We start from the raw sequence: 13,263 nt of genomic DNA on the forward strand, positions 1-13,263 counted from the left end.
TGAATTAGCTAGTTTAAGGACTCTAAGCCTGTCCGTAATGTCGTCCAGCGTAGCTGAACTAAGGTTCTCTTCCAGAGACTCAATCCAAAATGCTGCCGCAGCCGTAATCGGCGCGATGCATGCAAGGGGTTGCAATATAAAACCTTGTTGAACAAACATTTTCTTAAGGTAACCCTCTAATTTTTTATCCATTGGATCTGAAAAAGCACAGCTATCCTCCACCGGGATAGTGGTACGCTTAGCTAAAGTAGAAACTGCTCCCTCCACCTTAGGGACCGTTTGCCATAAGTCCCGTGTGGTGGCGTCTATTGGAAACATCTTTCTAAATATTGGAGGGGGTGAGAACGGCACACCGGGTCTATCCCACTCCTTAGTAACAATTTCAGTTAGTCTCTTAGGTATAGGAAAAAACGTCAGTACTCGCCGGGTACCGCAAAGTATTTATCCAACCTACACAATTTTTCTGGTATTGCAACAGTGTTACAATCATTAAGAGCCGCTAAAACCTCCCCTAGTAATACACGGAGGTTCTCCAATTTAAATTTAAAATTTGAAATATCTGAATCCAATCTGTTTGGATCAGAACCATCACCCACAGAATGAAAGCTCTCCGTCCTCATGTTCTGCAAGCTGTGACGCAGTATCAGACATGGCCCTAGTATTATCAGCGCACTCTGTTCTCACCCCAGAGTGATCACGCTTGCCTCTTAGTTCTGGTAATTTGGCCAAAACTTCAGTCATAACAGTAGCCATATCTTGTAATGTTATCTGTAATGGCCGCCCAGATGTACTAGGCGCCATAATATCACGCACCTCCCGGGCGGGAGATGCAGGTACTGACACGTGAGGCGAGTTAGTCGGCATAACTCTCCCCTCGCTGTTTTGGTGAAATTTGTTCAATTTGTACAGATTGGCTTTTATTTAAAGTAGCATCAATACAGTTAGTACATAAATTTCTATTGGGCTCCACCTTGGCATTGGAACAAATGACACAGATATCTTCCTCTGAATCAGACATGTTTAACACACTAGCAATAAACTTGCAACTTGGTTACAATCTTATTTAACAAAAACGTACTGTGCCTCAAAGAGCACTAAACGATTAAATGACAGTTGAATAATGAACTGAAAGACAGTTATTAGCATCAACCTTAAAAACAACACAACTTTTAGCAAAGGTTTGTTCCCATTAGTAAGATAACAATAACTAAATTTGACATAAAAATTACTGAGCAACGTTTTTATCACAGTCAATATAAAAATTCTCACAGCTCTGCTGAGAGAATGTACCTCCCTCAAGAAGTTTGAAGACCCCTGAGATCTGTCAGAGATGAACCGGATCATGCAGGAAAATAAAAGATAGCTGACTGGAAATTTTTGATGCGTAGCAAAGAGCGCCAAAAACGGCCCCTCCCTCTCACACACAGCAGTGAAGAGAAACGAAACTGTCACAATTAAAACAAACAACTGCCAAGTGGAAAAATAATGCCCAAATATTTATTTCACTCAGTACCTCAGCAATGTAAACGATTCTACATTCCAGCAAAAACGTTTAACATGATAAATACTTATTAAAAAGGATTAGTGACCTTTAACAGAGTAGTTCCGGTGAAATACCATCCCCAGAATACTGAAGTGTATACATACATGTCATTATAACGGTATGGCAGGATTTTCTCATCAATTCCATTCAGAAAATAAAAACTGCTACATACCTCAATGCAGATTCATCTGCCCCTGTCCCCTGATCTGAAGCTTTTACCTCCCTCAGATGGCCGAGAACAGCAATATGATCTTAACTACTCCGGTTAAAATCATAGTAAAAACTCTGGTAGATTCTTCCTCAAACTCTGCCAGAGAGTAATAACACGCTCCGGTGCTATTGTAAAATAACAAACTTTTGATTGAAGTCATAAAAACTAAGTATAATCACCATAGTCCTCTCACACATCCTATCTAGTCGTTGGGTGCAAGAGAATGACTGGGACTGACGTAGAGGGGAGGAGCTATATGCAGCTCTGCTGGGTGAATCCTCTTGCATTTCCTGTTGGGGAGGAGTTATATCCCAGAAGTAATGATGACCCGTGGACTGATCACACATAACAGAAGAAAAGGAGCGTAGAGCATATTTAACGCAGCTTCAACTCTCGATACCAGAGTTGCGTACCAAGCGGCCAGGCCTAAAAAACGTGCTCGTGCACGATTCCCCCATAGGAAATAATGGGGGCTGTTTGAGCTGAAAAAAAACCTAACACCTGCAAAAAAGCCGCGTTTCAGCTCCTAAACGCAGCCCCATTGTTTGCTATGCGGAAAACACTTCCTACGTCCTGCACCTTACACTCTAACATGTACCCCGAGTCTAAAACACCCCTAACCTTACACTTATTAACCCCTAATCTGCCCGCCCCCTGCTATCGCTGACCCCCTGCATATTATTATTAACCCCCTAATCTGCGCTCGCGTAAACCGCCGCTACTTACATTATCCCTATGTATCCTAATCCTAGCTGCCCTAACATCGCCGACCACTATATTATATTTATTAACCCCTAATCTGCCCCCCCCACAACGTCGCCTACACTTATTAACCCCTATCTGCCGAGCGGACCTGAGCGCTACTATAATAAAGTTATTAACCCCTAATCCGCCTCACTAACCCTATAATAAATAGTATTAACCCCTAATCTGCCTCCCTAACATCACCGACACCTAACTTCAATTATTAACCCCTAATCTGGCCGACTGAGCTCACCGCTATTCTAATAAATGTATTAACCCTTAAAGCTAAGGTCTAACCCTAACACTAACACCCCCTAAGTTAAATATAATTTACATCTAACAAAATTAATTATCTCTTATTAAATAAATTATTCCTATTTAAAGCTAAATACTTACCTGTAAAATAAATCCTAACATAGCTACAATATAAATTATAATTATATTATAGCTATTTTAGGATTAATATTTATTTTACAGGTAACTTTGTAATTATTTTAACCAGGTACAATAGCTATTAAATAGTTAAGAACTATTTAATAGCTAAAATAGTTAAAATAATTACAAAATTACCTGTAAAATAAATCCTAACCTAAGTTACAATTAAACCTAACACTACACTATCAATAAATTAATTAAATAAAATAACTATAATTATCTACAATTAAACCTAACACTACACTATCAATAAATAAATTAAATACAATACCTACAAATAACTACAATGAAATAAACTATCTAAAGTACAAAAAATAAAAAAAGAACTAAGTTACAAAAAATAATTTTTTTTTACAAACATAAGAAAAATATTACAACAATTTTAAACTAATTATACCTACTCTAAGCCCCTAATAAAATAACAAAGCCCCCCAAAATAAAAAAAATGCCCTACCCTATTCTAAATTACTAAAGTTCAAAGCTCTTTTACCTTACCAGCCCTGAACAGGGCCCTTTGCGGGGCATGCCCCAAGAAGGTTCAGCTTCTTTTGCCTGTAAAAAAAAAACATACAATACCCCCCCCCACACATTACAACCCACCACCCACATACCCCTAATCTAACCAAAAACCCCCCTTAAATAAACCTAACACTAAGCCCCTGAAGAACTTCCTACCTTTCTTCACCATACCAGGTTCACCGATCGATCCAGAAGAGCCCCTCCGATGTCCTGATCCAAGCCCAAGCGGGGGGCTGAAGAGGTCCATGATCCGGCTGAAGTCTTCATCCAAGCGGGGCAGAAGAGGTCTTCCATCCGATTGAAGTCTTCATCCAATCGGGATCTTCTATGGTCATCCATCCGGGAGCGGAATGGAATCAATCATGGATCCAATCAGCCAATCGGGATTGAACTTGATTCTGATTGGCTGATTCCATCAGCCAATCAGAATATTCCTACCTTAATTCCGATTGGCTGATAGAATCCTATCAGCCAATCGGAATTCGAGGGACGCCATCTTGGATGACGTCATTCGTCGTTCAGTCGTCGGCCAGGATGGATGTTCCGCGTCGGAGGTCTTCAGGATCCTGCCGCTCCGCTCGGATGGATGACCATAGAAGATCCCGCTTGGATGAAGACTTCAATCGGATGGAAGACCTCTTCTGCCCCGCTTGGATGAAGACTTCAGCCGGATCATGGACCTCTTCAGCCCCCGCTTGGGCTTGGATCAGGACATCGGAGGAGCTCTTCTGGACGATCGGTGAACCTGGTGGTGAAGACAAGGTAGGAAGATCTTCAGGGGCTTAGTGTTAGGTTTATTTAAGGGGGGTTTGGGTTAGATTAGGGGTATGTGGGTGGTGGGTTGTAATGTTGGGGGGGGGTATTGTATGTTTTTTTTTACAGGCAAAAGAGCTGAACTTCTTGGGGCATGCCCCGCAAAGGGCCCTGTTCAGGGCTGGTAAGGTAAAAGAGCTTTGAACTTTAGTAATTTAGAATAGGGTAGGGCATTTTTTTATTTTGGGGGGCTTTGTTATTTTATTAGGGGGCTTAGAGTAGGTGTAATTAGTTTAAAATTGTTGTAATATTTTTCTTATGTTTGTAAATATTTTTTTATTTTTTGTAACTTAGTTCTTTTTTATTTTTTGTACTTTAGCTAGTTTATTTAATTGTATTATTTGTAGGAATTGTATTTAATTAATTTATTGATAGTGTAGTGTTAGGTTAATTGTAGGTAATTGTAGGTATTTATTTAATTAATTTATTGATAGTGTAGTGTTAGGTTTAATTGTAACTTAGGTTAGGATTTATTTTACAGGTAATTTTGTAATTATTTTAACTATTTTAGCTATTAAATAGTTCTTAACTATTTAATAGCTATTGTACCTGGTTAAAATAAATACAAAGTTACCTGTAAAATAAATATAAATCCTAAAATAGCTATAATATAATTATAATTTATATTGTAGCTATATTAGGATTTATTTTACAGGTAAGTATTTAGCTTTAAATAGGAATAATTTATTTAATAAGAGTTAATTAATTTCGTTAGATTTAAATTATATTTAACTTAGGGGGGTGTTAGTAGGTGTTAGACTTAGCTTTAGGGGTTAATACATTTATTAGAATAGCGGTGAGCTCCAGTCGGCAGATTAGGGGTTAATAATTGAAGTTAGGTGTCGGCGATGTTAGGGAGGGCAGATTAGGGGTTAATACTATTTATTATAGGGTTAGTGAGGCGGATTAGGGGTTAATAACTTTATAATAATAGCGGTGCGGTCCGCTCGGCAGATTAGGGGTTAATAAGTGTAGGCAGGTGGAGGCGACGTTGAGGGGGGCAGATTAGGGGTTAATAAATATAATATAGGGGTCGGCGGTGTTAGGGGCAGCAGATTAGGGGTACATAAGTATAACGTAGGTGGCGGCGCTTTGCGGTCGGCAGATTAGGGGTTAATTATTGTAGGTAGCTGGCTGCGACGTTGTGGGGGGCAGGTTAGGGGTTAATAAATATAATATAGGGGTCGGCGGTGTTAGGGGCAGCAGATTAGGGGTACATAAGTATAACGTAGGTGGCGGTCGGCAGATTAGGGGTTAAAAAATTTAATCGAGTGGCGGCGATGTGGGGGGACCTCGGTTTAGGGGTACATAGGTAGTTTATGGGTGTTAGTGTACTTTAGAGTACAGTAGTTAAGAGCTTTATAAACCGGCGTTAGCCCAGAAAGCTCTTAACTACTGACTTTTTTCCTGCGGCTGGAGTTTTGTCGTTAGATGTCTAACGCTCACTTCAGCACGACTCTAAATACCGGAGTTAGAAAATCCCATTGAAAAGATAGGATACGCAATTTACGTAAGGGGATCTGCGGTATGGAAAAGTCGCGGCTGAAAAGTGAGCGTTAGACCCTTTTTTGAGTGACTCCAAATACCGGAGGTAGCCTAAAACCAGCGTTAGGAGCCTCTAACGCTGGTTTTCACGGCTAACGCCAAACTCTAAATCTAGGGCCTATATAAGGGTGAATGGCTTACTCCTGTATTCATAGATTAAATTTAACATACTGGTTATGAATATATAAGATGTCCATATTAAGGAGAACGTTGTTTGTCAGGTTTACATAGTAGATCTCTTTTGAGGATCCTTCTGTAAGGTTGTTTAGGATATTGAATAGAATAACTTTTAAATATATACGTATTTGTTTTTAATATTATATGACTATTGGGTACCAATATACTTAGAGGTATTATAGATTATTAGTTACAGCTTTTTATTAATTTATGTGAAATATAGTTTTTTTAATAATATATTGACACTATATATCTATGTTTTTTTTAATGCAAATACGATTTATTTGTGGTTTTCTTTAAATAGCATTTATTAGTGGATTCATATTTTTATATAGAACATGTCAATATGATGAACTAAAATTAAAATTATTATTGCCATTTGCTTAGATCTTAGAGCCAGTGTTTTATACATAGGCGCTTACATATACCATTTTCTTTTTGTATCTTTATTTTTTTCAGGCTTTGGGATTGCCTGATCTTTCTATGTAGTTTGATCTATACCCAGCCACATAGGTTTACAAATAGCCCCTTTTTGTTAAATCTAAAATTAACCTCTTCTGAGTCTGCTGTACTAACAACAGCAGATTCAGAATCAGAAATCTCACCCTTAGAAGCAACCGAGGAGCGATCCTCCTAAGATAACTGAGATAAACTGGCTAAAGCAGTCTTGGCGGAATCAGAAATACCAGTCTAGGTTCTTAGATTTCTTCTTTCATTTACCTGAAATAGGTAAGGCACCCAAAGCTGCAGAAGTCAGTTGTACAGCAAAATCACCTGGTAAATACACCCCCCCAGGAACTGATTGAGAGGAACCGCAGGGCACTGCTTGTGTAACTGCCAAAGACGGGGACGTCTGAGGAGAAAGCTGAGGCATGTCCTGAACAGCAATATCCTGAGAGATAGATGGCTCTGAAAGGGTATCTTTATTTTTAGGAAGTAACATTTTATTTAAACATGTGGAACAAAATTGCACAGGAGGTATAACCTGAGCCTCAATGCAATATAAACATTTATCAAAAGGTAGAAGATAAATTATTGACAGACTCCATTGTCCTAAAGGGTTAATGGTTCACACTAGAATAAGAGACTCACTCTTTTTTGGCAGACTAACCTTATTTATATTTAGGGATCTAAAGAAACAAACAGATAGGCACCTCTACTCCTCAACTCTGCTGGGGAGATTTCACCCCACCTAGTGACAAGAGAATCAATATCCCTCACTAGTAAAACAAAGGTCCTTAGGCAGCAATAAAACGTTCCCTGCCTCAAGGAGAGATCCGCAATGTAGGCTCAACCGGACTCTCCAGCTACCTCAGCAAGTGAAGTGAATTTCCTTCCATAAGCTGGGAAATCTGTGCCTTAACTAACCGCTCAGCAGAAATAACGCTAAGAGGTCACGTGATAGCAACTATTATAAGTGCGACATAGGGGAAGAAAATGCACGCAAATCTACAGCGCTGCAAATAATAACTTCCGAAGTCAAACAGAGCCTGCAGTTTACTGGCCTCCAACGTCCAACGTATGTCAAATAAGTTCCACATAACATTACTGGCCCTTTATAAAGAGCACACACTCTCTATAATAAATAAAAGGAATTAACCCCATACTGACTGAAACACAGACCAGTAAGGGCTACCTGAAAATTAACAGAGTCATAAAAAGGAAAAGTTTTCCTCTCTCTAAAACGGCAGTACAGTACCCTGCCTCTGCTGCCCAACAAAATATTCCCAAATAAAAGAGATATAAGTCTACCTGAAGGAAGATCCACCTGAAGAATTAACCCCCTAAGTGCTGTATCCTTCTAACCTAGAAGGCAAAAAGCACTTACCTGTGGATAAGTTGCAGGGCAGGTACAGCATCACAGGTATGACAGACTCATACCTCCCAACATTTCAAAATTCAAAGAGGGACCCCCCCCGCGGAAAAATTTTGAAATGTGGTGGGCAGGAGGGCAGGGGCTTAAAAAAAATCAGTGCTAAATATTTTTATCTTAATTGGACATTTAATAATAGATTCTTTAAAACTGCTCTCTGCATTCCCCATTAATATTCTATATTCTGGCCTATAAAGTTAGCAAAAATGCACAGTAACACAATACATAGCATACACTTACAAATACAGATACACACACACACTACATATCATACACTTACACATGCAGATACATACACACCTCATAGCATACACTTATACATACACACAAACACTACATAGCTTACACTTATACATGCAGATACACACACTTCATAGCTTACATTTATACATGCAGACACACACAATACATAGCCTACACTTATACATACATATACACACACACACTACACAGCTTACACTTATACATGCAGATACACACACACACTTATACATACAGATACACACACACTACACAACATACACTTATACATACAGATACACACACACACTACAAAGCTTACACTTATACATGCAGATACACACACACTTATAGATACAGATAGACACACTACACAGCTTACACTTATACATGCAGATACACACACACTACACAGCTTACACACTACATCATATATGGGTATCTGTAACTCATTGTATGAGGTCCTGGGGTTGGCAAGCACATTAGCTGGTAGTCTGAGGCTGCCACTGTTCGTTACCCTGGTGTTGCACTGCTCATCATATAAAACTGAAGGCATGCTAGTATTATCACCAGGGGTTAGACGTCATTCATTTTCCACAAGGAATCTTACAGGTATATAACCTGTATATAAAATATATATATATTTTTTTAAATGCATGGGGCAATGCGGGACAGACCCCTAAAATCGAGACTGTCCCGCGAAAATCGGGACAGTTGGGAGGTGTGCAGACTCAGCCGACCTCTGACAGGGACCTGTAAAAAAAGAAAAGCAGAGTAACCAACCCTGGTTTTCCATATAGGGGGTAGCATAAATGTTGGAAGGGAAGCAAGGACAACCTTGCTGTCTTCCAACTGCTAAAAGCCACCACAACTCTTACTAAAGATGATTACATGGACACAGCATAGCCCCAATCCAAGCTTGCAGGGAAACTACCCATAAAAGGAATAAATATTTTCAGACACCATCTCGCACATCTTCAAGGCAAAGAATGACAGGGGGATTGTGGGAAGTGGGAGGATACATAAAGCTTTGCTGGGGTGTTCTTTGCCTCCTCCTGGTGGCCAGGAGTTGAATTCCCACTAGTAATTAGAATGGATTTGTGGACTCTCCATGCCATTGGAAATAAATAAGGATTTTACTTTCTATAAATGCCGATCGGTAACTGTTCCTACTGGATCCCAAAAAAAAAGTAATAAAAAAAAAAAGGTACTTACGCTTCGGGTGGCCGGAGCAAGGGCATGATTTGTATGTGAATATATTATTTTAAGCATTTGTAGGCACTATATTACCAACTTGCTCAGAGAAACTTACACTTATTTTATAAGATCAATGCAATGGTTAAGAGTTGGCAGTGAAAGTTTACCATCACTTTAAGGGTGAAAAAATAACGATTGCATATTAGACAAGCTTGCTGAGAATTGTACTTTTAATTTTCTTTGCTCACAACTGAATAGTTTCTTCATAAAGGACCAGAAAATACAGTAGATTTGCATAATCAACACATGAATAATAAAAAGACAATACAATAGCACTTAGTTTCAAATGAGTAGCAGGAGAATTTTGAGAGCATAGGGCAGCATAAAACCTAAATACACCTAAATATATATAGTAATTAAAAATTCAATGATGTTCATGAAACATACCATCAAGCATAGCCTATTAAAGAGAGTCTGTTCAAGTCCTTTTTCATGTGCTGCCTCAGAACCCTGGATGGTTGGTGATAGTTGCTTTGGATCACCAACAAGAATCAGTTTCTCACATTGAAATCTGTAATAGATAAAAATTACCCTTAGCAGTAAAGATATCAAAGATTGGATTTTGGTATTTCTGTCACTCAACAGATGCTGGGAATTGTTTACCACCTTAAAGTGATGGTAAATCCAAGCATTTAACAAACGCTAGAATTTACCATCACTAAAATCAAGGGGCGTTTCATTGATCAAAGATTTACAAAAGGGTGCTAAACATACCCTTTCTGTGCCGCTGCACAGAGCTAAATTTAGTGGCTCCGGCCGCCCACGGCACAACAATCTTCTACCAATGAGGTGCCGCTTGCCACTCTGAACCAATAGCAGTGCGTGAATACAGAAACGTGTCAGTTATCAAACGTGTCAGTTATCAAACGTGTTAAACGCTTGGATTTACTATCACTTTAAATCTTCAACCATTTGAAAGGGACTGTAAACCTTAAATAACTTTGAATTAAATAGCATATTGACCATAAACTTTACACAATTCACCTTTTTTGTAACCTTATAAAAACTTCAAGGACTTGTTAAAATTTAGCTGCCCTCAGTATGGATGTTTTACTTACTTTAGGGAACGACTGCAAAAAAGGGAGTGATGTTTATTATAAAAAGGCCAACTTTCGAATTCATATTAAAAATGGTAAGGTTTACTGTTCCTTTAATATTGTGAACATTATTTTTTGCTTTTTTAATATTACTTATTAGAAGAATACATTATTCTCGCACATTTTTTAACTGAGAAAAGTGTTTTATACATCATAATAATAATAATAATAAATAATAAAACACATTCTGGTGTTGTTTAATATGTAAATACTGTAAATCATAATAGTTAATTTAGCATATGAAGATGCCTCTACTGCAGATCTTTCCAAACTTTTCATGTTGGTGACACACTTTTTAGACCTACATCATTTCGCGACACAGTAATTCAGTTGTACTGGCAAACAGCAGGTTAAACTAACTTGTTTTCAGAGATACGGACACATACATAAATTATATAATAACAAAATATATTTACAAGTAACAGTATGTATGTGCAAGAATTAAAAAAAAAAAATAATAACACCAATAGCTACTTACTATTTTAATGGGATGTATGAAGTTGATGGGATGAACACAGTTTCTGAATATTTGGTGGAATATTAGATAAAGACACTCGCATTTTATCATCAAGCATTTTTAAGCTTCCACTTCCTATCCATATATCAAGAGCAGGAGCAGCAATGCACTACTGGGAGCTAGCTGGGGAAAAAAACACTTTGACTTCTGACTTCAGCTCAGCATTTATTTATTTATAAAATATTTTACCAGGAAGAATACATTGAGATTTCTCTCATTTAAGCTGCTGCCCTCAGAGATCTGCGAATCCGACTGGCTACTGCCAGCTCCGAAAACACACTGCTGTCCCACTCACTGACTACACGTGCAGTCACGAGCCGATTAAGGAGACTACACAGGCAGTCAGGAGCCAATTAAGGAGACTACACAGGCAGTCAGGAGCCAATGTGCCGCCAATAGGAATAGTTTCAGTTCCCACTGAGCTGCGTCAATAGTTAAAGATGATCTGTGACCCACTAGGTATCAATCACGTGTCAACCATGTGATATGCGTAGTAGGCAGGCGGAAAAGTCGGAAACCAAAAGAAAAAAAAAAAGAAGAAAAAAAAAGAAATTAGTGCTGACGCAGGGACACACCTACACACTGCCACCGACACACTAACGTGTCACGACACACAGTTTGGAAAGCACTGCTCTACTGTATAATGTATTTTACTTGGAAGCAATATACTTCCATCTCAATATCACAGCATGTTACATCATCCTGTTATGCAGTTCATATGTCTAATATGATTTTATATGACATTAATCAGCAATATTAAATAATAAAACCAAATTTCTTACAAATATTATATAATTTGTCAATTCACAACAGCACTTGCAGCATACAAACAAAAGTTGGGACGTAAGAAGTAATTACATGTTGCACTTTATGGAACTCTCTCTTTGAATAAATGACCAGAAATATATACTTATCTGAAAAAGTGTGAGAGATTATTAAGACAACTTTAAATAGAAATTGGAGAGACTTAGGACCCAATAACCAAAAACGTGACAGTTATTGTTGTTTTTTTGAGTATTACATTGTAATGTAGGTGTCTATGCTTCACATCCAGAAGCCTGCACAGTGAGATAAACAGCTCACAAGATAAAATATTTGTCTTTATAAAATTATTTGAGGGACCTCACAACACTGACCAGACTTCTTAGATAATGTCGCCAGACCAGAGAGCTTTAGAGAATCTGGGACATAGTCACTTAAAGGGATATTAACCCTTTGAGTGCTAATGATGGCTCAGAGCCGTCATGAGCACTCTCCCACCTTGAGGGAGATCTGGGGGCTCCTAACCGCTCCTACCCCGGCGATCATGCCTGTAGAGTGACAGGCATCGCCGGGGCTTCACGTGATGCGCAGTGACATCACGTCATTGCACGTGACGTCACTGCGCATCACGTGAAGCAACTTTATTTATACTTAACATTGTTAAGTATAGGAGGAGGGGGCATGCTGCTTAGAAGCCTGTATCTCAGGCACCTAAGCAGCTACAGACCCCCAAGACCCACTGTTGGAAAGGTAATCGCCTAACCTTTCCAACAGTCTAAGTCTTGGGGGGGGGGTCTGTAAAAATAAAAAAAATAAAAACTTAGAAAATATTCGCACTCAGGTGGGATAGTGCTTAGCACTCAAAGGGTTAAAAAGTGCTCCTTTGTTAAAAAATATGTTAAATCAAAGTAAGCATAAAAAGAGAGATTGTATAAAAAACAGCATCAACTTGTTTTCTTGAAAAATAAGCACTTAAATTCTCAGTGTAGCAACTGCACTCAGTGTGATAAGGGAGCTGACATGTTTGAATTCTTAGATTCTGACTGATCTGGACATGAGCAAATCTAACTCCCTGTTATCTAGAGTACTCACTTTATAGTACACCAGCTCATGTCATTTCAGAAGTTTTATGACATCAGGTTAAATAAACCTTCCTGTAGAGGCCTAATCCTCCTTGTAGGGCTGTGACAAGAAGCAATGTAAACGGCACAAATGTAGTGTAAAAAAAGAAATAAATGGTAAAATCTATTTAAAAATGATAAATAATACCTATTGCAATGCTTTATATTACGTATAAGACACTGTCTAGTTTTTTTTGTTTTTTTATTACAACAATGAAACAGACCATTTAACATCCCTTTAAAAGGACAGTATTAAACATATACGGCGAGATTACGAGTTTGGCGTTAACAGGGGTGCGGGGCTAAAAAGGTGATCGTAGAGCAGAATTTAGCTCCACATCTTCTATCCAGCTGACACGGAGCCATCCTCTTTAAACGACGTCCTAACGAAGAATGAAGGTTCCTTTAA

The 13,263-nt window shown here is 38.5% G+C and overlaps 1 protein-coding gene across 1 annotated transcript in view; it reads right to left on the bottom strand.

Moving 5' to 3' along the window:
* Positions 1-13,263, bottom strand: part of ZGRF1 (zinc finger GRF-type containing 1) — a 329,862-nt gene that overhangs the window by 79,871 nt on the left and 236,728 nt on the right. The window contains exon 22 of the mRNA XM_053700189.1: positions 9,745-9,868. Within this exon, the coding sequence (XP_053556164.1) occupies positions 9,745-9,868 (124 nt within the window). The remainder of the gene's footprint in view (positions 1-9,744; positions 9,869-13,263) is intronic.

The sequence above is a fragment of the Bombina bombina genome, chromosome 2 (assembly GCF_027579735.1).
Source record: "Bombina bombina isolate aBomBom1 chromosome 2, aBomBom1.pri, whole genome shotgun sequence".
Classification (NCBI taxonomy): Eukaryota; Metazoa; Chordata; class Amphibia; order Anura; family Bombinatoridae; genus Bombina; species Bombina bombina.